Raw genomic sequence first — 25,793 nt, 5'->3', positions numbered from 1 at the left:
ATACAAAGGAGGGTCAGATTACACATTTCAACAGCAGAGCAGTGGTAAGGTGTCCAGCCATCATTCCTTCTGTCTGACAGGCAGTTCTTATAACACAAGCAGACTGGACAGCTGAGTATGAGGAGTAAAAAGAGAGGTTGAGCCTAGAATAGACTGTTCAAGTACTGAGACTAAGTACGGAGCTTAATGAGGGGAGTGAAACATTTGAGGGTCAAATCAAACCAAAGTGCAATGTAAAACAGTTTTTTAAAAGTTAAATACTAGAGCATTGGGCAATAGTATGTAAGAGGCACTAATGCAAAATACAAGTGAATACAAATACTATGTCAATATGTTGTGGATCATGGCAGATTTTAGAGGCTTGAAATATATTGGCTGATGCATGGAGTGGATGTACAGCGGGATCCAAAATGATTGACACCCTTGATAAAGATGAGCATTAATGACTGTATAAAATGTCTAATTCAAATACGGCGCTGTATTGTATGCTCAGAATTTTTTGGAAATTATATATTTTATACTAAAATGATTCTACCATGATTATTGATAATTTATACCATGACTACGGATAATCCATTTTGGAGTCCCTTTTATTATAAATAAGAATGAAATCTGTTTCTAAACACTTTTATTTTAATGTGGAAGCTACCATGATTACCAATAATCCTAAATTAATTGTGATAAAGTTACAGAAGGTCAAAGATCATACCCCCAAAACATGCTAACCTCCCCTGTTATTGGTAGTGATGAGAGGTTAGCATGTCTTGGGGGTATGATCTTTGACCCTCTGTAACTTTCTCACTCATCATTATTCCCGATTCATTCAGGATTATCAGTAATCATGGTAGCTTCCCCATTAATACACAAGTATTTAGAAACACATATTATAACACTTATTTATAATAAAAGTGACTCCAAAATGACACAATACATTATTAACTATTCATTTCTATTGGGCACATAATAATCTGAAACACAACTAAAACGAACTGCGAATGCTTTCAACAAGTTTGTAGAGTCACAAGCTTGATGTAGTCATTGCCTGCTAGGAACATGGGACCAAATACAAACCTTTTGACTACTTTATTCATAAGAATCTTTTGGGGTGTCAATAATAGCGGACCCCACTGTACATTATCCTCAAGGGAAAGAATAACGTGCCAGCGAAAGTATTGACTTACAAAACGTTGCTTCTTTTAGAGAGAGAGAGAGAGAGAGAGAGAGAGAGAGAGAGCTATTTGTTTTTAGCCATCTACTGATATAGTTTTAGGGTAAAAGGTCACACTGTTTTTTCATGATCAGTGTGCATTTCCTCCTGTAGTGACAGGAATTCATTTCTCGACAGCTGGGAATTGGACACCTAACAGTATCACTGAGAAGTAGCATGTGGAAGCTAATTAGGAAACATTGAGGCTGAATGCTCAAGGTGTGAAAGCTGTAGGAGTCAAAGGTGCTCCTCTATGTCTAAGGAGGGGAACTCTCTCTGGCGATGACAACCACTATATTGTCACCTTGTAGACAGCTTGTAGACAGCTTGTAGACAGCTTCACACTCACACATTGACAGCTATCTTGACCTTTTACGGTGTGTTGCTACAAATCAAAGACCTGATGCCCCTTGGGTCAGCACCTTATATAGTATTCTACCCAGGCTTTTCTGACCTGATTAGCCAGCACCGTATACAGGTTATTATAACAAAAAAAGGTAGAAGTGACATCCTAACATTTATAACGTAAGTGTTTTTTCTTAACATTTAATTTTAAAACATTAATATTCCTAACGTACATTGAGTCCCTCTAGCATGAGTTTCTTGAGGAAAGTGACATGTATTACTCAATGTATGGCTTTAATTAATTAACTTATGTGCACTTCATATACTGTACACCCAAAGAACAATTTCACAGGGTTATTTTTGTCCTCAATGACAAAGGGAAGGAAACAATGCCACGTCAACAAGTCGAGGTCTAGTGTTATACTTACAATAGCTGTTACTCTTGGTGACAATAGATGTGAGAGTGACCTTGTCTTGGTGAACAAAGGACAGCTGCCAGCTGCACTTGTCTGCATCATAAGAAGTCTATCATGCAATTAATTTACACACTGCAACAACACTTTCTCATGTCATCTCGTTTACTCAACACAATGTTGTAGGAGTAGCAAGACTAAAATCCCCAAGTCATCCCAAAGAGCAACGAATGGGGGGACGGGGGGAAGGACAGGGGGAGTGCAAATCTTTTTTTAATTTTATTGACATATATTACTACAAACTGTTTTTGGAGCTAACTTACTTCGTGTCATTGCACATTAATACATAATTTGATGAATTCCCATTGGTCAAACATACATGCTTGTAATGTTTAGATGACTACAGTGCCTGAGACTGCCCTTTGATCAAGTGGGCTTTCAATGCAGCCAATTTCTCCCCTCCTCTGTCCTCCCTGGAATAGCCTGTTGTTATAACGAGCCTGATAGGTCAAAGAGGTATACACCTCTAGCCCCAAATACAGATCTTTTGAAATAATCAGTCTAATTTATGTCATGACATGAACCATCTCCATATAGGGCTGAGCAACACTCTTTATAAAGAGAGATGGAGACCAGGGGGAGTCAGATCCGGGGAGACACAAGGCACCGGACATCCTGAAGGTAAGCATATAGAGGCAGTCTGCTGAGGAGGGCAAAGATAATCATTATACGACCTAACAATAGTCATAACCACACATAGCTGGTCAGTTGACTGATATTTGTCTTTGTATTTGTCAATTTCATTCTCAGTAGAGATCTTTTCCACCAAACGTATCCAAGGGGTGACCAACAACAGGTAAGATTCACAATCTTCTAAAATAAAGGCTCTACCAGCCTCCTAGTGGTTTGTGTGAAGTATTTAACTGTGTTTCATAAAATGTGTATATTAATGCAAAAAAAAATATTTTGTTGTCTGTACTCATTAATCCAGTCAACTTGTTTATGTGGCATAATACATATTTCCTGTATAGTAATTACGTGTTGTCAGTGTCATCACTATCACAAGCTGTAGATTTCAGCTACAGTGGACCTAGTCACTTTTGTCTGCTCTGAACCTCACAAGTTTTGGTTAATATTTAATGTGCTTTTGGTTTACTGACCTTCATATTGTTCAGATAAACTCTGAATTAATCTATGACTCTAAATCTGGTAGCCTACTGGTGTTCTGCATCAACCCTTGTGTTTCTTTAGGCTTATAATTAAGTTTTATTGGCCTGCCATGACCATTATACTACTCATATAGAGTATATACATATACCTGACAAAATAATGGAAACACTTGAGTAAATGAGGGATAGAAAGTGTATTGAAAGCAGGTGCTTCCACACAGGTATGGATCCTGAATTAATTAAGTAATTAACATCTCGTCATGCTTAGGGTCATGTAAAATTATAATGGGCAGGCCATTATTTTGGCTACCGTGGCCATGCTCCCATAGGATGACAATGTCCCCATTTCAAAGGGCACAAGTGGTCTCTGAATGCTTTGATGAGCATGAAAACGATGTAAACCATATGCAATGGCCGTCTCAGTCACCAGATCTCAACTAAATTGAACACTTATGGGAGAGTTTGGAGCGGCGCCTGAGACATCGTTTTCCACCACCATCAACAAAACACCAAATTATTGAATTTCTCATAGTAGATTGTTGTCATATCCTTCCAACAGAGTTCCAGACAGTTGTAGAATCTATCCCAAGGTTCATTGAAGTTTTTCTGGCTTGTGGTGGCCCAATGCCATATTTTTTTATTTAACCTTTATTTAACCAGGCAAGCCAGTTAAGAACAAAATCTTATTTTGATGGAACACCCAATCACAGCCAGATGTGATGCAGCCTGGATTAGAACCAGGGACTGCAGTGAGATGCAGTGCCTTAGACTGCTGCGCCACTCGGGAGCAAAGACACTAAATGTTGGTGTTTCCTTTATTTTGGCAGTTACTTGTACCAACAGTCATACTAATATCTAATGTTCCAATTCATTTAGGTCTTTGGGGTAACATTTATGAAACTGTTTTGTTGTTGTTGTATGAAGGGACAATCAGGACAAAGGTCTAATTTACACTAAATTCCAAAAATGGTACCAGAGAGAAGTGAAATACAGCCCTGGTGCCCTAAAGTTGTTGATGTATTTAATATTCTTTAATATTAGTGCTTTACACTGATATTAGATTATTACCACAATATGCACAGTTCCCTTTGTCATTAACAGAATAAAATGTAAAACTATCAAAATATGGTTGATATTGTAAAAAATACTGTAAAGTATGAAGATCTAAATGGTTGTTGTTTCTTAAGTTTGAGAAATGTTTGTCATGAGAATCCTGGCATACAACAAACCATGGCAACAGTGAGAAACCAGCCACATGGAAATCTGAATTTTAGCTAATTGAACCTAATAATAATAATAATAAATAGAATATACAGTACATACACACTATCCACAACAACAAATACATGGTATTATTCCAACTCAAACCTGGTACTGTGTGTAAAATATACATATGTATTCAATGCTCTGTTCCTGCCTTCACAGGTTTAAGAATGGGGGACACATTGATGGCAGAGTTTGGCGGTGCAGCTTCCTTTCTGCGTAAGTCAGACAAGGAGCGTATGGAATGCCAGACTAGACCCTTTGACATAAAGAGAGAGTGCTATGTGCCTGACCCTGAGGTAGAATACGTCAAGGCCACAATCACCAGCAGAGATGGGGCTAAAGTCACCGCTGAAACTGAGTTTGGAAAGGTAAATATTTTGTTGAAAAGCATTTCTGAAAAAATTTGACCTGGAAAATGGATACCTGGAAAATCACAAGATGATACATTTTTCTACTAAGAACTCTATGACCGATGAACAATTATTTATAAACTGAATTGAGCTATGCACTTCACTGTTTAGTATAAAAAATCTTACAAGAGATACTAAAGCAGAATCCTTTAAATCTTTGACTTTCATGTAAATCAGGCATTACATGTAAATGGATGATTTCTGTAAATTCTATGTTGTGTGTAATATCAAGTTAGGGTGTGTCTCAAAGTGAATAGCTCTGCACCTTGAAAATGACCCAGAACTATTTAATTTGCACTTCTTTCAGACTGTTACTGTGAAGGAGGACGATGTCCACCCCCAGAACCCGCCAAAGTTTGATAAAATTGAGGACATGGCGATGTTCACCTTCCTGCACGAGCCCGCTGTGCTGTTTAACCTCAAAGAGCGTTACGCAGCCTGGATGATCTACGTAAGTAATGACCTGTCTGCTAATATCTCCATTAAATCAAACATTCATTCAAATGAATTAAACTAAATATACATCCCCTTGTCTTTGACAGACCTACTCAGGACTGTTCTGTGTCACTGTCAACCCATACAAGTGGCTGCCAGTGTACGATCAGTCTGTTGTCAATGCATACAGAGGCAAGAAGAGGACAGAAGCTCCTCCTCACATCTTCTCCATATCTGATAATGCCTACCAGTACATGTTGTCAGGTAAAATAGAACTTTTCCTTTTCATCTATATAAATCAAATGATATTTGGATAATGTCACATTTACTGATAATTCTCTTTCAACAGACAGGGAAAATCAGTCTGTCCTTATCACGTAAGTACATCAACCAAAGGCTATATCCATTTGAGACTATTAGAAATTAAGAGAAATTCTGAGACATCAACATTTGTGTTTTTAAATCCCAGTGGAGAATCCGGTGCTGGAAAGACTGTTAACACCAAGAGAGTCATCCAGTACTTCGCCAGCATTGCTGCTGTTGGCGGAAAGAAAAGTGCCGCGGAAGAAAAAAAGGTCAAATTGAATGCAAATGAAATATTCTTCATGGCTGGATGGGTATATGTTGACAAAACCCAATTTTATTCATAGAGTATTGTTTTTTATTGCATCATTTTAATACTGTATTGTTGTTGGCTTGTAGGGGACCCTGGAGGATCAAATCATCCAGGCCAATCCTGCCCTGGAGGCTTTTGGTAATGCCAAGACCATCAGGAATGACAACTCCTCCCGATTCGTAAGTTTGGTCTTTGTTTGTGAAATATTGTTCAAATCTTATTATACATGTTCAGTGTTTCCCCTATATGGACCACCGCTACAAAAAATATGTAATTTATATATACACTACCGTTCAAACGTTTGGGGTCACTTAGAAATGTCCTTGTTTTTGAAAGAAAAGCTAATTTTTTTGTCCATTAAAACAACATCAAATTAATCAGAAATACAGTGTTGACAATGTTAATGTTGTAAATGACTATTGTAGCTGGAAATGGCATATCTACATAGGCGTAAGGAAGCCCATTATCAGCAACCATCACTCCTGTGTTCCAATGGCACGTTATGTTAGAGTGGAGAGAAATGTTTTTAATATGGTATTTGAGTGAGAGTGAGAGTGACTGGCCTCCATACCTATCAAAGTTGCCCATTCCTGCATTACACCATGCAACCTCAAGTGCACCTAAGGTATTCAAAAATAAAACAAATACTACTTGAACCCAGATCTGTTGTGCTCTGTAATTTCTGCTTTGACCATAACTTACAGGGTAAATTCATCCGAATTCATTTTGGAGTCACTGGGAAGCTTTCGTCTGCTGACATTGAGACTTGTGAGTACAACACTCAATTTGCCCAGGCTTGAACAGATCTCTTTGACAGGAAACACATTAATACCAAAATAACTTTTCCATACTGATCAGATCTTCTGGAGAAGTCACGTGTCACTTTCCAGCTCAAGGCTGAGAGAGACTATCACATCTTCTATCAGATCCTGTCCCAAAAGAAACCAGAACTGCTGGGTGAGTTTTGAATCATCAAACTGAGTAGGGTTGAGGTCAATTCTGGATTCAACTGAAAATTGCTGATGAAATCAAATTAAAATATTATGGTGCAACCACCCAGGCCATGCTACTCCCATTCCCTACCGTAAAACACAATGTCGTATGATTTATGTTGTAACATTTTCTTTGTATATAAAAAAGTAGCAATTATTAAAATGTAATTTAAGCAGACAACATAAAAATGTTATGCACACATAACAATCTCCAGCAATTTATTTTAAATTATCCTGTCTATTTATAATATTACAGTTTTCTTTTTGCAGAAAGCAATTTTCTAATTGACCCCAACCCTAATACTGAGTATATTATGTTATGACCTAAACCACAGCATGAACACACATAAACTGAGCTGTTCAATTATTTTCAGAGATGCTACTCATCACCAGCAATCCCTATGACTATGCCTTCATCTCCCAAGGAGAGATTGCTGTAACTTCCATTAATGATGCAGATGAGCTAATGGCTACTGATGTGAGTAAAAAATCTATATACTGTATATGCAATATTTCACTTGTATCCAACCCTCTCTCCAATACAAAACAATGGCATTTTATTTTGGAACTAGGATGCCTTTAATGTGCTTGGATTTGCCCAAGAAGAGATTAATGGCATTTATAAGCTGACTGGTGCCATCATGCACTACGGCAACATGAAGTTCAAGAATAAACAGCGGGAGGAGCAAGCAGAGGCAGATGGCACTGAGGGTGAGTGCTGAGGATTTAAAACCTCTCACTTCATTATGCAGTAGTGAAAATCTAAAATCAGTTGGATTGCCTCTTCCAATCATAAAACTTTGTTTTTCCAGATATTGACAAAGCTGCATATCTGATGTGTCTGAACTCTGCTGACCTGGTCAAGGGGCTGTGTAACCCAAGGGTCAAAGTTGGAAATGAGTGGGTCACCAAAGGTCAGAATGTCAACCAGGTGAGTCTTCAACATTTAAAAAATAATATTCAGCATAAAACTTGTCTATGTTCATACCTGTAATTCCCCATTGAACATTGTTTTTTAGTCCAGGACTAGGCCTAATCGGTGTCAGGGAAACTGTCCCTTAGTGTTTCTGTTGAGGCTATGTTTCAGTCATTTCTTTTCTCAATATTTTGTAGGTGTACTACGCTGTTGGTGCACTGGCAAAGAAAATTTACGAGAACATGTTCCTCTGGATGGTGATAAGAATCAACCTTACTCTGGACACTAAGAATGCTCGCCAGCACTACATTGGTGTGCTGGACATTGCTGGCTTTGAGATTTTTGATGTGAGTATTTGATGTAAATTTGATAAAAATGGAATATAGAACATTACAGCTGACAAAATAAAGTAACTGTGAACTTCTATTTCAGTTCAACACCTTTGAGCAGCTGTGCATCAACTTCACTAATGAGAAGCTGCAGCAGTTCTTCAACCACCACATGTTTGTGCTGGAGCAGGAAGAGTATAAGAAAGAGGGCATCGTCTGGGAGTTCATTGACTTTGGCATGGACTTGGCTGCCTGCATTGACCTCATTGAAAGGGTTGGTATCTTCAGTTTTGCAGTAGTTGATGTGACCTTAGAAATATTTGATATTTTAAAGGCAATCTTTTTAAATGTGCTGATATTTATTCACTATGGTTTTCCGTTAGCATTAATTAATTTGTATTCATTCCTTCCACTAGCCCATGGGTATCATGTCCATCCTTGAAGAGGAGTGCATGTTCCCCAAGGCCAGTGATTCTACATTCAAAGCAAAGCTGTATGAAAACCATCTGGGCAAAAATGCATGCTTCCAGAAGCCTAGGATTATTAAGGGTAGACCAGAGGCCCATTTCTCCCTGGTTCACTATGCTGGCATTGTTGACTACAACATTGGTAACTGGCTGGTGAAGAACAAGGACCCCCTGAATGAGACTGTGGTTGGACTGTTCCAGAAGTCAAGTCTTAAGTTCCTGGCCAACCTCTTTGCAAACTATGCTGGTGCAGAAGGAGGTACTATGTGTTCATATCTGCAAAGACTACAACACACTCAAATAAATAACAATCCACAGTATATGATAGTAGTAATAAAAGTATATTTAAATTGTTTTTTTCATTATCATCCAGCACCTGAAGAAAAAGCGGCTGGAGGAAAAAAGAAGAAAGGCTCTTCCTTCCAGACTGTGTCTGCATTGCACAGGGTAAATCTGAGCTTAAATCAATATATTTCTGATGTTTCCACATGTCAGAATATTAACAAATGTATTATATTTGCACTAAATTTGAGATGCCAGTATGTTTTGGATTGTCATGTTAGCATTAAATGCTATGGTGACTCGTGAGGTACTTGGAGACTCATTCACTGATGGAAAATTCTACATTTGTCATACTGACAGGAGAACTTGGGTAAACTCATGACCAACTTGAGGTCTACTCACCCCCACTTTGTGCGTTGCATCATCCCCAACGAGACCAAGACTCCTGGGGCCATGGAGAATCCTCTGGTCATGCACCAGCTGCGCTGTAACGGTGTGCTGGAAGGCATCAGGATCTGCAGAAAGGGCTTCCCCAACAGAATCCTGTATGCTGACTTCAAACAAAGGTAAAAAATTATGATGCGTTTCATTTTCTAAATAAAATAAACCGTTTACCTCTTCAGGTCTTCCATTATATAAGATAATTTCTTTCTGATTTAAATTCAGATACCGCATCCTCAATCCAAATTCTATCCCTGAGGGTCAGTTCATTGACAACATGAAGGCAGCTGAAAAACTCCTGGGCTCTCTGGACATTGACCATACCCAGTACAGATTAGGACACACTAAGGTAAGTTATTTAAATAGATGAAAAGAAATAAGACCTGTTGGAAAAGGATGGTGAAACAGCAGCAATTATCGGGTCCGAGCAGTATATTAACAATACACCACCATCTGGCCAACCTGAGGAATGATTCTTGAAATAACTGCTGATATACCATTGATCATGCTTATATCATGCCATCTGTCTCTAGTGCAAATGGGTCATGTCAAGAAATACACATTTATACTTGGTATAGTGCCACAAGCTAGTAGATCCAGATCTACAGTAAGCAATTGAAAGCATAGTGGCCATGATTTTTGAAATAGACTTCAGTGTTAATTTTGTCAGCTACTTTGGATTTAGTTTTAGTCTTAGATTTTATGACTAAAATACCTTTTAGTCTTAGTCCCATTTTAGTAATTTCACCCTTCTTAGTTTTAGTTATCAGTCAACTAAAAATCGGGACAATTTTTGTCTTAGCCCCAGTCATTTAATCACATATTATTCAGTGTATTGTTTTTCCATTAAATAATGAACATTGACCTTCCATCATGTGGATATTAAGATAACCTTGTCCCACTAGGTCTACTATTCCCTCATATTGCTGGCATATTGATATTGTGGCAGATTGTAACCAATGCCAGCCATGATTTACCATATAGCCAAGGCTACAAAGCCAAGGCTACTGAAAGACGTTAATTCTGCCAATGAGAGGATTACATTAAAAAGTGCAATATGCAGAAATCGCTCTGCCATTTCTTGGTTGCTAAAATTAGTTCGCCTAATTCCAATTTATGTCACAATACAAGCATGTATAGTGTAGAGAATCATTGTACCATCTAAAACACTGTGAAATGTATTTTCCATAAGCAAAAATATTGTATTTTCAGCTGTTTGAAGCTGATGTACAAAACCGAAAGTAAAAAACAAAACTTAAGAATGGGAAGCATATGAATAGGTCACATAGAACAGATCTACTGCTTCTTAGACTTGCTTCAATGAGAATGACAGATCTATAACTAACATTTCTATGTGAATGTGGTCAGGATGCCAAAAAAGTTACATATTGCAGCTTTAAATCTTCTGCAAAGGCATGAATGTTTATGATTGGACAAAACAGATGAAAAGGAGCTTCATGTCAAATTGAATGCTCATTAGTCTCACATGAAATTCAAGTCTCATCACATTTTTATCAACTAAAATGAATACCAATTTGTTACAGTTGGGTCATTTTTTCATGGCATCTCCTCATCTCGTCGTTAGTTTTCTTCAGGGAAATAGGTAATTGACAATATTTTTTGTCATAGTAATTGTTAACAGAAATGAACACGGTTAGACTTTATGTATTTATTTTTAAAGATCTTGCCAAAATGTGTAATTCTCGGTCAACATGCTGGGACTAAAGTTGTAAAATCAATTGTACATAAGAGGGCCAACTTGTGTTCAATTTGTGTACAGAGACAAGAAATCAGCAATCTAAACATGACTACCAAGTCTTGTAAATCTGGGGGGTACCTCATTTAAGTTATTTATGGTCAACTGGCAGAAAAATACAATCCTACCAAATATGAGACGATCCAAGCATCACATTACGGCCTTTGTGTATCTTTAGGTGTTCTTCAAGGCTGGTCTCCTGGGTCTACTTGAGGAGATGAGAGACGATCGTCTCGCTCTTATCATCACTGGCTTCCAGGCCAGATCACGTGGTCTACTTGCTAGAATTGAGTTCCAGAAAATGGTTGACCGCAGGTTGGAATTAGAATAAACAAAACTTCTGCAGACAATATACTGAAGGTGGAAAAGGTTTTATAACACGCCAATTTACCTAATTTTACAGGGATGCCTTGCTTGTAATCCAATGGAACATTCGTGCCTTCATGGGTGTCAAGAATTGGCCCTGGATGAAGATGTTCTTCAAGATCAAACCTCTGCTGAAGTCAGCAGAGACTGAGAAGGAGATGGCCAACATGAAGGAAGAATTCCTGAAGCTTAAAGAGGCTTATGCTAAATCTGAAGCTCGTAGAAAGGAGCTGGAAGAAAAGATGGTCTCCCTTCTCCAAGAGAGGAATGACCTGCAGCTCGCTGTCCAAACTGTGAGTAACATTAACTGCATTGCAGTTGCTGCATTCACATCCTTTGTCAAAACGGTATTTCCTAGTTAGCTATTAGCTCTAGAGAAATTGAAAAAGAGAGAGAGAAGAGACATGATTTGATAAATAGATACGCACAATCAGCATTTGTTGATCATTTGTAGTGTCCAAATATTTTGTCACCAAACTTTTGAGCTTTGGAGAATTTGATATACTCACAACATATTGACACATTGACAGTCAGAAGACACTATTGGTGATGCTGAAGAGAGATGTGAGGGTCTGATCAAGAGCAAAATCCAGCTTGAGGCCAAAGCCAAAGAGCTGACAGAAAGACTGGAGGATGAGGAGGAGATGAATTCAGAGCTAACTGCTAAGAAGAGGAAGCTGGAGGATGAGTGCTCAGAACTCAAGAAGGACATTGATGATCTGGAGCTCACTCTGGCTAAAGTGGAGAAGGAAAAGCATGCCACAGAGAACAAGGTACACGCTTATCTTTATTCTTGTGTTGTTAAAACTTCATGTGCAGGAGACTGGTGTAGCGGTTTCAGCTCCCGACTCCGGACCACACATGCCCCCTTAGTTCGAGCCAAACTCAAATTAATTGGTTTGGAGTTAAGTGTAATGACACTGTTCCTTTTCCGTAGGTTAAAAACCTAACTGAGGAAATGGCAGCTCTGGATGAAATCATTGCCAAGCTGACCAAGGAGAAGAAGGCTCTGCAGGAGGCTCATCAGCAAACGCTGGATGACCTGCAGAGTGAGGAAGACAAAGTCAACACGCTGACCAAGGCCAAAGCCAAACTGGAACAGCAAGTTGATGATGTGAGTATCAAATAGTCATTCCTAAAAAGTACAACAAAATTAGTACTATCCTAAAAATACGCAACAGTAAATTTCTTACTATGAATATTGTTTAATATATCCTTTATCAGCTTGAAGGGTCTCTGGAGCAAGAGAAGAAGGTGAGAATGGACCTTGAGAGAGCCAAGAGAAAGCTGGAAGGAGACTTGAAGTTGACCCAGGAGAGCCTAATGGACCTGGAGAATGACAAGCAGCAGCTGGAGGAGAGAATGAAGAAGTAAGATCACAACCCATAACATCTCATGAATAGTTATTTTACAGAAAGTGCTCAAATGTGTTATTTACTTATCAGGAAGGACTTTGAGATGAGCCAACTCAACAGCAAGATTGAGGATGAGCAGGCCATGAGTGCCCAGCTTCAGAAGAAACTGAAGGAGCTGCAGGTATTTCAATAGCATCGTTGAAAAGGGAATCCTTCTGTTACAATTGTTTATGTTCTGATCATACCAGAAAATTTGAATTCCTACCATTTAAGGCCCGCATTGAGGAGCTGGAGGAAGAGCTGGAGGCTGAAAGAGCTGCCCGTGCCAAGGTGGAGAAACAGAGGGCAGACTTGTCCAGAGAGCTAGAAGAGATCAGTGAGAGGCTGGAGGAGGCTGGTGGAGCCACTGCTGCCCAGATCGAGATGAACAAGAAGAGGGAGGCTGAGTTCCAGAAGGTGCGCAGAGACCTTGAAGAGGCTACCCTGCAGCATGAGGCTACAGCTGCCACTCTGAGGAAGAAAAATGCTGACAGTGTAGCTGACCTGGGAGAACAGATTGACAACCTTCAGAGAGTGAAGCAGAAGCTGGAGAAAGAGAAGAGTGAGCTCAGGCTGGAGCTGGATGATGTGGTCTCCAACATGGAGCAGATTGTCAAGTCCAAAGTATGTGGTATTATTGAGCAATCTATAAAATGTATGTTTTTTCTCTACATTTTAAAGAAGAAATTTAGTGATGCTGTTCTGTATTTTTTTTTAAATCTGTTTTTAGACAAACCTGGAGAAAATGTGCCGCACTCTAGAGGACCAGATGAGTGAATACAGGACAAAAGCTGAGGAAGGACAGCGATCCATCAATGATTTCACCATGCAGAAAGCAAAGCTTCAAACTGAGAATGGTACATACAGTATATTGACAAAAAACCTGAACAGCCGAAATGAATAACAGTATGTAATATCATTGAAAATAATTTGAATTGAATGAAAACAGGTGAATTTGCCAGACAGTTGGAAGAGAAGGACTCTCTGGTCTCTCAACTGACCAGAGGTAAGCAGTCCAATGTTCAGCAGATTGAAGACCTCAAGAGACAACTAGAGGAGGAAGTCAAGGTATTGATACAACAAATGCAGTGTCCTTTATCCAACTACTATCTATCCTCCAGCATAATTACAGATCCTTTTAAAAATTTCCTTACCAGGCCAAGAACGCACTTGCCCATGCAGTCCAGTCTGCTCGCCATGACTCAGATCTGTTGAGGGAGCAGTATGAGGAGGAGCAGGAGGCCAAGTCTGAGCTGCAGCGTGGCATGTCCAAGGCTAATGCTGAGGTGGCTCAGTGGAGAACCAAGTATGAAACTGATGCCATCCAGAAGACTGAAGAGCTTGAGGACGCAAAGTAAGGATGTTTTATTACTTTCTCTTACTTTTCAGGCTATTGAACCTTGGCTGAATGAGCGATACACAAAAGTACATGACGAATACATAATAAGTTGAATACCTGTTAAACAATCACTATATATCAGGAAGAAAAAAGTCAGATGTTCAGAAATGTGTTTCTCATCTATGTCAATCTAGGAAGAAACTGGCTCAGCGTCTGCAGGATGCAGAGGAAGCTGTGGAAGCTGTAAATGCTAAATGTTCATCCCTAGAGAAGACTAAACACAGACTCCAGAATGAGATTGAAGATCTCATGGTGGATGTGGAGAGATCTAATGCAGCTGCTGCCTCTCTGGACAAGAAGCAAAGGAACTTTGACAAGGTAAAAAAAAGAAAACATTTTGGATACGCAAACCATAGGAGGCTTCAATACAGTACAAGGGGCGGCAGGTAGCCTAGTGGGTCGAGAAGTGGGCCAGCAAAAATGTTGATGTTGAGTGAGCTAGCAACCAGAATGTTTCTGGCATCATCTTACACACTACCATTGCTTGTTGTTGTCCAATTGAGCAAGGCACTTAACCCCCTATAATTGCTCCAGCGGCAGTGCGACTGAAACATTGCTTCCAGCCCGTGTGTGTCTTGAAGGGTTGGGTTGTGAGTTCTCTGTAAGTTTATGGACAATAAAGTACATTGTATCTGAATTATATACTGTATTCCAACTACCTAAAATACCTGTGTGATTTCCAGATCCTGGCTGACTGGAAGCAGAAGTTTGAGGAGTCTCAGACTGAGCTGGAGAGCTCCCAAAAAGAGGCCAGATCTCTCAGCACTGAGCTCTTCAAACTCAAGAACTCTTATGAGGAGTCTCTGGATCATCTGGAGACCATGAAGAGGGAGAACAAGAACCTCCAAGGTCAGACCATGAGCATTATTAGCCTATATAATTTAGTCAATGAAAGATCGATATGTAATAGAGATTATGCGTGTGAATGTTTAAACGTTAAAACGAATTGGGATCGTTGAAGTTAAGAATAAATCCACTAACAAAAAACATTTTTTTGTGTGTTTTTCCCCCACAAAATTAAAATCACAGTGCAATATTCTTTGTCATGTTATAGCCAAACTTGACGATAGGCTATAAAGGCCTGGGTTTTGTTGTGTAATTTAAATAAAACCAGAGGGGAAAGAGTCAGATTTTAGGCTACAGATTACCAAGACATATGACAATGGTCATGTCCTCTCTCTCCCTCGCTCTGGCTCGCTTGCTGTTGCTCTTTGCTAATGATACAAATATGTGTTCAGTCTTCCCGGTCTGTTGCGTGTAGAATATCCTAGCCTATTGCAAGCCAAGAAATTGCGAGATACAGCTTCCATTTGGAGATACAGCTTTTGATTACCCAATAGATAGTCCAAGTGCATGGTTCTGACTCTGTCTGCATGGTGGCTGACCTGCCTATACTGTGCCCCTCCCCTCCCTCTCCGTCCCTCTCTAGCTCGCTATAGAAAATGTGAGTGTTCTCGATAGTACGGCAACTAATCAGTCTCCTCCATTCCAAAAAGACTGAATTTTAGGAGTTGAGGAGTCGCGGAATCTAATCTTGACACTCACAAATGGGAGTCGACACATGGACATGACGTGCAAGGAGTTGAGGAATCAATTATTTTGGAGTCGACTCTCCACCACTAAATCATCGTCATTAACAGTTGGAAAAATGGCAAAGGCAAGAGACAGCAGTGAAGTCCTATATGGCAATACTTTGACAAATTAAATGAGATGGTGGTGAAATGCAAACTTTGCAGAGTAGAATTGAGGTACAGTAATGGTAGTACAGGTGCTTCACCATCTGAAAGGGACCCAAACCGTTGCTGGCAGCAGCACAGCTGCAGTGTGAATTCACATGGAATTTTATGAATTTTTAAAAATTGTTTTAACGGAAAACCAATACATTTCTGATTAAACATTGGGATTTTTTCCCCATTTGCCTCACCCCTAATCAACAATAGTTATCACAAAATGATTCCGATGTACAATAATATTTTTCCACAGAGGAAATTTCTGACCTGACGGAGCAGCTTGGTGAAGGAGGAAAGAGCATCCATGAACTGGAGAAGATCCGTAAACAGCTGGAGCAGGAGAAGGCTGAGATACAGTCTGCTCTAGAGGAAGCTGAGGTGAGAATAGAAAACATTTACAGATAGTGAAAGTACCAACATTTTATTTTACGATTTTACAAACTATGGGTGGCTGTGTTCTCATAGGCCTCCCTAGAGCATGAGGAAGGGAAGATCATGAGAGCTCAACTGGAGTTCAATCAGGTGAAATCTGACATTGAACGGAAGCTGGTGGAGAAGGATGAGGAAATGGAGATGAATAAGAGGAACCAGCAGAGAGTTGTGGATACCCTGCAAAGCTCCCTGGAGTCAGAGACTCGCAGCAGGAATGAAGCTCTCAGGTTGAAGAAGAAGATGGAGGGAGATCTCAATGAGATGGAGATCCAGCTCAGCCAGGCCAACCGGCAGGCATCAGAGGCCCAGAAGCAACTTAAGGGTCTCCATTCCCATCTGAAGGTATTACTTCCACACCACTGAATTAAAAACATTACTTGTGCCTTTGGATAAAGCCAAACCACACTGTGAAACAAGAAAATAAATATAGTAAAATCTATTCTCTCTAAAGGATTCTCAAATGCAGCTGGATGATGCTCTTCGTAGCAATGATGACCTGAAGGAGAACATTGCCATTGTGGAGAGACGTAACAACCTGATTCAGGCTGAACTGGATGAGCTGAGAGCCCTGGTGGAGCAGACTGAGAGAGGCCGCAAACTGGCTGAGCAGGAACTGCTGGATGTTAGTGAGAGAGTTCAGCTGTTGCACTCACAGGTAAGACAGTAATATAGAACAATTAGGGTTCTCCTTAAATATCTGCTACTTGAGGTATGTAGAGGTAATATACAAATAATTTGTCATATATACTGTATGTGTAGAACACCAGCTTACTGAGCCAGAAGAAGAAGCTAGAGGGCGACACATCCCAGCTTCAGAATGAAGTGGAGGAGGCTGTGCAGGAGTGTAGAAATGCTGAGGAAAAGGCCAAGAAGGCCATTACTGATGCTGCCATGATGGCAGAAGAGCTGAAGAAGGAGCAGGACACCAGTGCTCACCTGGAGCGCATGAAAAAGAACATGGAGCAGACCATCAAGGACCTGCAGCACCGCCTGGATGAAGCTGAACAAATCGCCATGAAGGGGGGCAAGAAGCAGATCCAGAAGCTGGAGGCCAGAGTAAGTGTCTAAGCTACATTCTCTTCTATTAATTCAATGTCACATTTCATATTTCTAGTCATATTTGTAGCTTCAATATTGAAAGTAGTGATAACTAACAAAATAAATGTACATGGTGTGTTAACATCGATCATATCTTTCTAGGTGAGAGAGCTAGAGACTGAAGTGGAACTGGAGCAAAGGAGGAGCAGTGATTCTGTGAAAGGAGTCCGTAAATATGAGAGACGCATCAAAGAGCTCACCTACCAGGTACATTGTTTTAATCTAACAGTGCACAGTTAACAATTAACATTAACATGCTCAGAATCAAATGTAAGATATATACAGTATATGACAGTATATTTCTTCCCTTCTTTTTGGGTGCAGACTGAGGAAGACCGTAAGAATTTGAGCCGCCTGCAGGACCTGGTGGACAAACTGCAGCTGAAGGTCAAATCCTACAAGAGAACTTCAGAGGAGGCTGTAAGTAACCTTCTATCATCCATATGTTGCATATTTAATTCTCAAATTGTTTTGTTTGCTAGAAACCTTTAAATAATATTTTTTTTTAATCACAGGAGGAACAAGCCAATTCCAATTTGGGCAAGTTCCGTAAGATTCAGCATGAACTGGATGAGGCAGAAGAGAGGGCTGATATTGCTGAGTCTCAGGTCAACAAGATGAGAGCCAAGAGTCGTGATGCCGGATCCAAGGTCAGTGAAGTTTCTGTTTCAAAAGCCTCAACTTTCTGGGAACTGGGACTCTGTTTAATGGTCATTTCAATTCTCGATATTAACTCATTGATTCCTGAAGAAAATAAGTAATAGATGCATAATCTATTACATTGTTACCAAGTAACTATACATACCTGTTGAAGTTCCTCATTGTAAAATTTCAACAGGAGGACACGGTATACGGCAATATAAAATGTTTTTCAGTACACAGTAAAATGTTCTAATAATCAATCAATCCATCTATCTTCCCTGACACAGAAAGGAAAGGATGAGGAGTGAGTCCAAGAGTCGTGATGCCAGCTCCCAGGTCAGTTCTTTTAATTAAAATAATAATATTGGTTATAATTTGCAAACTCATCTCAAGTATGATGACAGTCCCAAGCATTTGATGTCCAATAACCATACTATCATTCATATAACAATAAATTGAAATATTGTTTTTTTGTGTTTACAGTAGTTTATTACATTTTAACCTTCATCCATCTTCTGTCACAGAAATGACATGATGAAGAGTGAAGCTCTCGGATGGACCTTTCTGAAAATCTCCTGACTGTAGTGCTTTAGTTGTTTCTCTATTCTCCATGTAACATGAGCAGAATAAAGAATAAAGTCAAGTTAAACAGCCCCTCTGTGTATTGCTTGATTCTATTATGAACAGGTATGAAATCGACTATTATTTAACAAAATTAACACGGGTTTTCATTGAATATACTGATAACTTACCTCACAGAGAATCATGACAATAGAGAAATATCTCTCACTTTTTCATCTGGGGGTGCTTCTGAGCCAAATTGGGTCCCCTAAATGAACAGATATATTGTTCAGAAAATACCTATATAGATAGAGAATGAAACACCTACCCACAACCATGAGCAATATCATATTTGGTTTAATAAGAAATTTATTATTTTTAGATCATTGGGGCGGCAGGGTAGCCTGAACAACAACCCACTGTTCCTAGACCGTCATTGAAAATAAGAATTTGTTCTTAACTGACTTGCCTAGTAAAATAAAGGTAAAATAAAAAGAACAAATATAATGGTGGAGGTGTTGCTGTTAATATTCAGAACCACATTCCTGTAAAGACTAGACTAGACTAGAGAGGATCTCTTGTTAAATACGGTTGAAGTAATATGGCTACCGGTTCATCTGCCTCACCTAAAGCCCATTCTTGTGGGAAGCGGCTATAGACCACTAAGTGCTAACAGTCAGTATCTGGATAACATGTGTGAAATGCTGGATAATGTATGTGATATCAACAGAGAGGTATATTTTCTGGGTGATTTACAGTTGAGGTTGGAAGTTTACATACACCTTAGCCAAATACATTTAAACTCCGTTTTTCACAATTCCTGACATTTAATCCTTGTAAAAAAATCCCTGTCTAGGTCAGTTAGGATCACCACTTTATTTTAAGAATGTGAAATGTCAGAATAATAGTAGAGAGAATGATTTATTTCAGCTTTTATTTCTTTCATCACATTCTCAATGGGTCAGAAGTTTACAATTAGTATTTTGGTAGCATTGCCTTCAAATTGTTTAACTTGGGTCAAACATTTCGGGTAGCCTTACACAAGCTTCCCACAATAAATTGGGTGAATTTTGGTCCATTCCTCCTGACAGAGCTGGTGTAACTGATTAAGGTTTGTAGGCCTCCTTTTCTATAGGCTTGAGGTCAGGGCTTTGTGATGGCCACTACAATACCTTGACTTTGTTGTCCTTCAGCTATTTTTGCCACAACTTTGGAAGTATGCTTGGGGTCATTGTTCATTTGGAAGACCCATTTGCGACCAAGCTTTAACTTTCTGACTGATGTCTTGAGATGCTTCAGTATATCCACATAATTTTCCTCCCTCATGATGCCATCCATTTTGTGAAGTGCACCAGTCCCTCCTGCAGCAAGTGTTTATTAGTGTTTCCTAGGGCACCCTATATGCTTTGGCGACATTGCATGTTTTCTCTTAGTTACTTCATGTAACTAACATTTTCTTGCTTTGCATATTCCTCTTTGATTTAGAAGATACTGTTGCACAAACAACATGCTGATTTAGGTCTACACCATCACTGCTATCTATCAGGCTGTATTAGCTAGCTACGTTTGCACTTACTCATTACATTTATTAGCTAGCTAGCTATTATTATATTAGCGGCTAACAAGATTTAGGGCAACGTGCTAAGAAAAGACAAACTAGCTGTTTGCTGATGTAAGAAACACAAACTAATAGTGTCATTATTTATTTTATTTTTATTTATCTGTTATTTTACAACGTTCTCCTTTGCAGCAACGACCTGGGGAATAGTTACAGGGGAGAGGAAGGGGATGAATGAGCCAATTGTAAACTGAGGATTATTAGGTGACCGTGATGGTTTGAGGGCAAGATTGGGAATTTAGCCAGGACACCGGGGTTAACACCCCTACTCTTACGATAAGTGCCATGGGATCTTTAATGACCTCAGAGAGTCAAGACACCCGTTTAATGTCCCATCCGAAAGACGGCACACTACACAGGGCAGTGTCCCCAATCACTGCCATGGGGCATTGGGACATTTTTTTTAAGACCAGAGGAAAGAGTGCCTCCTACTGGCCCTCCAACACCACTTCCATTATAGAACGCTTGTGGATTTATATTAAGAAGCAAAGTGAAAACAGCATTGTTGTGATCAACATTGGTGCAAATGCTGCATTGACCATGCAGACTGAACACAAGTGTCTCGTGGTTGCAGTGTTGCCAACTCCTCAGTAAACAAAGTAGCTATTGGCTGTCCTAAAAGTCGCTAGAAGTCGCTAAATGACGTCATCACCCACTTTGCATAATTGGCAAAGTGCATGTAATTGTGATGGACGCTGTAGGAGAGAGGAATAACATCGTGGGAGAGACAAAAAGGGAGTAAAAAACACCCTAAATATGTTTAGAACTACAAATGCCGATTATTGTTTTTTTTTGTCATAATTCCAACCCTCATCCTTTATCCGGGCGTAGGACCGGCAAAAGTGACCCAAAAGATACACTCTGGCGGAGTTACGTAGTTTTTTATTAGATTTTTTATTTAATGACATTTTTTAGTTTTTAGTTTTTTAGTTAAGTTTTCTTAATTTGGTTTGGTTTTTAACCTTAAGGTCCACAAGTCACAGTAAAACATGATTTTTTTTTACATTGTTTTGTATACAATCTACATTAACAATCTAAATGGACCAAAAAGAGACAATAGAAAAAACTGTCAATGGCAATGTGAGAAAATTATGGTAACTAGTCTGGCTCTAATTCAGGTTAATTGTTTAAAAAAAAATGTAAGCCATGGCGGGATCAGCCAGCGGCGGCTTCCCGCATGCGTGATTCATTTGTAGTCTGGACACGGAGGGGTGAACATCTCCTGCTCTGACTGCAGCTGGGAGGGACTGCTGCGTGAGGACTGGGCTGTCTGAGAGTGCTTTGGGACGGGGGTGGGGCTCATGGCAGCACCTGCTGCTAGTTGAGAAGAGTAAGAATGATACGTGCTTTCACATCAGTCTCCAAAAGTCTCCAATTACACCAGAAAAAGTTCCTAGATTTGTCGCTAGTCGCTTGTTTGAAAATGTGTCGCTAGAGGGGTCAGAATACTCTATAAATATAGCGACAAAGTCGCTAAGTTGGCAACACTGCTTTTTTTAACTAGGCAAGCCAGTTAAGAACACATTCTTATTTTCAATGACAGCCTAGGAACAGTGGGTTAACTGCCTGTTCAGGAGTAGAACGACAGATTTGTACTTTGTCAGCTGTTGTCAGCTGAGGGATCTGAACTTGCAACCTTCCGGTTACTAGTCCAACGCTCTAACCACTAGGCTACCCTGCCGCTTGGTTGAGGAACATCAAATGCACTTTTTGAGTGACAAGAGGCGTGGCTAGGTCTGTGTGGAAAGTGGCATGGAGAGAAAGAGCAGAGATGACGTTACACTTGGTGTATCACATTTAACAAAACAAACATTCAAATACTGGTATAGATGGTAAAGTAAAAACCCAAACCGATCCCTTTATCAATACAGGTATATAATAAAATACGGTATACTGTCCAGCCCTAGCTAAGGTCTAGTCAATGCTGGTCTGACCAATGGGAATCCATGCTTCAAGAATTTTTAAAGTTTTGAATGACATTAACATATACAGTACCAGTCAAAAGTTTGGACACACCCACTCATTCAAGGGTTTTTCTTTATTTTTACTATTTTCTACAGAATATAGTGAAGACATCAAAACTATGATATTTTATTTTTGAGATTCTTCATAGTAGCCACCCTTTGCCTTGATGACAGCTTTGCTCTCCAGGACATCTACAGCACCCAATGTCACAGGAAGGCCAAAAAGATCATCAAGGACATCAACTACCCAAGCCACGGCCTGTTCACCCGGCTATCATCCAATTCGGCTTGACCCCTAAGACCCTCACAAACTTTTACAGACGCAGCATTGAGAGCATAGTGTCGGGCTGTATCACCTCCTTCACTGCCCGCAACCGCAGGGCTCTCCAGAGGGTGTTGCGGTTGGCCCAACGCATCACCGCGGTTACACTGCATTCCCTTTTTGTTTTTTGTTCTTTTGTTTAAGTTTTCTTAATTTGGTTTGGTTTTTAACCTTAAGGTCCACAAGTCACAGTAGGACATCTACTGTACAGCACCCAATGTCACAGGAAGGCCAAAAAGATCATCTAGGACATCAACCACCCAAGCCACGGCCTGTTCACCCCGCTATCATCTAGAAGGCGAGGTCAGTAGAGGTGCATCAAAACTGGGACCGAGACAGACTGAAACAGCTTTCATCTCTAGGACATCAGACTATTACATAGCCATCCCTAGCCGGCCTCCACCCAGTAACCTGAACTTTGTCACTGTCACTAGCCGGCTACCACCCGGTTACTCAACCCTGCACCTTAGAGGCTGCTGCCCTATGTACATAGACATGGAATGACTGGTCACTTTAATAATGTTTACATACGGTTTGACTCATTTCATATGTATATACTGTATTCTATTGTATTTTAGTCAATACCACTCCGACATTGCTCGTCCTAATATTTATATATCTCTTAATTCCATTATTTTACTTTTAGATTGTGTGTATTGTTGTGAATTGTCAGATATGACTGCACTGTTGAAGCTAGGAACACAAGCATTTCACTACTACCGCACTGACATCTGCTAAATATGTGTATGCGACCAATAAAATTTGATTTGATTTTGAATGCTGCAGATAATCATTCTTAACTTCATTACTTAATGTATTGATTTTATACCAATTCTGGGGTCAATTTAACTAATAGTTCATGTTAAGATTGGTGAAAAATGGTCAGCTTTATTTTCAGTATATTTCACATTGTTTGTCTGCATAATTTACTTGAGACATAGTCTACTTGATCAATAGTTATTGCTCTAGTATCCTATGGTGCCACTGGTGTCAATGACATCTGTAGTGCCACCAACTGGTCTGGTGCAGCCATCTAAGGTTTCCAGTGAGTATATATCCACTGAAACTAATTTAAGACAAGTACCATGGACCTACATTCCACATTTACTGTCAATTGGTCCTATGGTTCATGAGAAGAATTTTGGCATATTTTAGCATATTAGCGTACGTGCTAATACGCATCTACTGGTGTAGTGTGGACATATTTGAATGCATCAATGTTCTTTACTCAAACTCTTTAGGGACTATTGTGATGAGTCCAAAGAACACATTTGTAGTGAATCTGACTTTTAGATTTATGATTATTTTATGCATTAGCGTTACACAGTGAAAAAGGTGAAATGTGAATAGTTTCCTCTTTTTTAAAGACATCAATGCCAAACGTAACATGGATCATCATGGTAATTCATGTCTTTGATTACCCTAAAATGTTTCATGTTGATAGGCCATTGTGGAGTTGATTTACAAAGGATTTAAATGGACACAAAATATGTACTGATTTATCAATTAATCAGCCATGTCTTAACCGATGCCTTAAATGTTCTCAAACTAAGTTAAGAGATGTACCATGGACCTCCATACCAAATTGGGGATATTTGGATTTACGGTTCACGAGAAGATGTTTTTCAAAGGTTTTCAAACATTGGAGGACAATTTATCCTGACGGGGTCCTTGAGACAGATTTGTTCACCTACATACAAAGTTTCAAGTTTATAGCTCAAACGGGGTGACAAATATGCAGGTTTAAGTTAGACTGCTTGTAACAGCGCCACCCATAGGCCAATTGGTGCCATTCTTTTAGATCAAGTCACACATGGTCTATGTTTGAGTTATTTGACCACATCAAGGAACAAATATATAAGAATACCAACAGGTTTGACAGATTCACGGTAAACCCCTAAATAATATACAAAACAACACAAACATAAAACACAACTACAATCCTCAGTGAAGAGGCTTCAACAACGTACTTTGGAGCAGTTCCTCCTTGAGATGGAGTTAGAAGAAGGTTGCGTTGCAGCAATTAACCACTGACCTAAAACTTAACCATTTGCTTGCTGTTGTAGCCTCCTGCCCTCAAGCTTAGAATCCACATTCCAATCCTCAACTATGTTTCAATCAAACACACCAACTGGTTCTCGTAGTGAATGCTTCTCAGAAATGTTTACTCTAAGGCCTTGACAATCATGCATTGGTTACAGTAAACTTAAAATAATTAATCCATTCCCTCCATTTATTTTTAGTGATGCTTTTGTTCAAGGATGAACATTGGCCTAATTATTATAGTAATGATCTTAAATTGCTTTGTTTATGTGTGACCAAATTTCAGTAAACAGACATTTTTATAGACCACCAGCTAATCTCAGAAATCAATGTACCTCACAAGCTGTCCATCTCCATCAGAGAAAGGCACTCAGCAGGAATTTCACTGGGTTATAGTTGTACTGAAGGACAAAGGGAGGGAAACAATGTGGCATAAACAAGACAGAGTTAAGGTTACACCCCCAAGCCAACAACTTGAGAGACAGCAACAGCCACACCCCACTTATTAGAATAGAAAACAACTTTATTGTCTGTTACAGCAAATCATTTACATATGTCTTCTGCTCCGTTCTAAACCCCCAAAATGTAGATTTAAATTCTAAATTCACTAGGCTACATATGTATGATTTCCACACCTCCTACACATATTTAGGTTATAATATCACAACTGTGTCTTGTATTCTGCTTATTATATGGGCTAATGTTGGTTCTTCTCTATCATTTTCTTCATTGGGCTTTAGAAAGACGCCAATTAAAATGTAACTATGAGTAATATAATTGTTGCATATTTGGGGGGTATTTAGGCTGGTCGTTAGGTAAGGCCTTATTGATGAAAAAGGAACAAAAATTATTAAGTTCAATTTTATTTGCATAAAAAACATTTAGCCTTATCTGTTGTCTTTCTAATTACTTACATTTTGTGCATCTTAACTTTGAATCACTCAACATCAATAACTGACACAATTGGGATTTTAATTTAATGTACCCTTATTGTGAAGTGTTACCACATTAATACTGAAATACTGTAACATGTTTTTTATATGCAAGAGTTTAAAGTGTTATACATTAAGAAACAACACGCTAATAGTCCATCTGTGTTAACTATAGGGAAGACTGTGATGTGATCTCTTGGGCTGCAAACTGTACTTCGTACCAAGTCCAGCTGGGAACTCACAACAAA

At 39.3% G+C, this 25,793-nt stretch overlaps 1 protein-coding gene and 1 long non-coding RNA gene across 6 annotated transcripts in view; one reads left to right on the top strand and one right to left on the bottom strand.

Moving 5' to 3' along the window:
* The window catches only part of LOC109899361 (uncharacterized), a 28,864-nt gene that overhangs the window by 2,634 nt on the left and 437 nt on the right, over positions 1-25,793 (bottom strand). Inside the window, exons 2-4 of one of the 3 annotated variants that reach the window (XR_004211740.1) lie at positions 24,949-25,014; positions 18,858-18,934; positions 9,250-9,401 (exon numbers count right to left, since the gene is read on the bottom strand). This is a non-coding gene — a long non-coding RNA (uncharacterized LOC109899361). Of the gene's footprint in view, positions 1-9,249; positions 9,402-16,200; positions 16,311-18,857; positions 18,935-24,948; positions 25,015-25,793 lie in introns of those variants that run through there. The other 2 variants (XR_002256481.2, XR_004211741.1) reach the window with 2 other exon arrangements.
* Positions 2,610-18,759, top strand: LOC109899356 (myosin-7-like). Of its 3 annotated transcripts, none has more exons than XM_031836164.1 (39): positions 2,610-2,646; positions 2,779-2,821; positions 4,560-4,768; positions 5,118-5,261; positions 5,353-5,509; positions 5,595-5,622; positions 5,715-5,820; positions 5,948-6,040; positions 6,566-6,629; positions 6,720-6,818; positions 7,228-7,331; positions 7,426-7,564; positions 7,666-7,784; positions 7,967-8,116; positions 8,202-8,372; positions 8,515-8,824; positions 8,939-9,012; positions 9,208-9,413; positions 9,514-9,637; positions 11,223-11,359; positions 11,448-11,703; positions 11,941-12,183; positions 12,348-12,524; positions 12,635-12,780; positions 12,856-12,946; positions 13,039-13,428; positions 13,535-13,661; positions 13,754-13,872; positions 13,962-14,158; positions 14,338-14,521; positions 14,887-15,052; positions 16,187-16,311; positions 16,399-16,707; positions 16,817-17,020; positions 17,125-17,421; positions 17,566-17,670; positions 17,788-17,883; positions 17,979-18,113; positions 18,393-18,441. In XM_031836164.1, exons 3-39 carry the CDS (start codon positions 4,568-4,570, stop codon positions 18,411-18,413), a joined length of 5,814 nt encoding a protein of 1,937 aa, XP_031692024.1. In that variant the 5' UTR covers positions 2,610-2,646; positions 2,779-2,821; positions 4,560-4,567; the 3' UTR covers positions 18,414-18,441. The 3 variants fall into 3 exon arrangements, with proteins under 3 accessions (XP_031692024.1, XP_031692023.1, XP_031692022.1); XM_031836163.1 differs by having other exon boundaries at positions 2,776-2,821; XM_031836162.1 differs by lacking the exon at positions 2,610-2,646 and adding an exon at positions 18,630-18,759 and having other exon boundaries at positions 2,686-2,821.

Source organism: Oncorhynchus kisutch, linkage group LG11, assembly GCF_002021735.2.
Source record: "Oncorhynchus kisutch isolate 150728-3 linkage group LG11, Okis_V2, whole genome shotgun sequence".
Classification (NCBI taxonomy): Eukaryota; Metazoa; Chordata; class Actinopteri; order Salmoniformes; family Salmonidae; genus Oncorhynchus; species Oncorhynchus kisutch.
The sequence above is the reverse complement of the archived record's forward strand: the minus strand, read 5'-3'. Positions and strand labels throughout refer to the sequence as shown.

Coding starts and splice junctions, on each gene's coding strand:
- LOC109899356 (XM_031836162.1), top strand. CDS start 4,568: ATGGGGGACACATTGATGGCAGAGTTTGGCGGTGCAGCTTCCTTTCTG. Junction 5,262..5,352: donor ACGCAGCCTGGATGATCTAC/GTAAGTAATGAC, acceptor TGTCTTTGACAG/ACCTACTCAGGACTGTTCTG. Junction 14,522..14,886: donor AGCAAAGGAACTTTGACAAG/GTAAAAAAAAGA, acceptor TGTGATTTCCAG/ATCCTGGCTGACTGGAAGCA.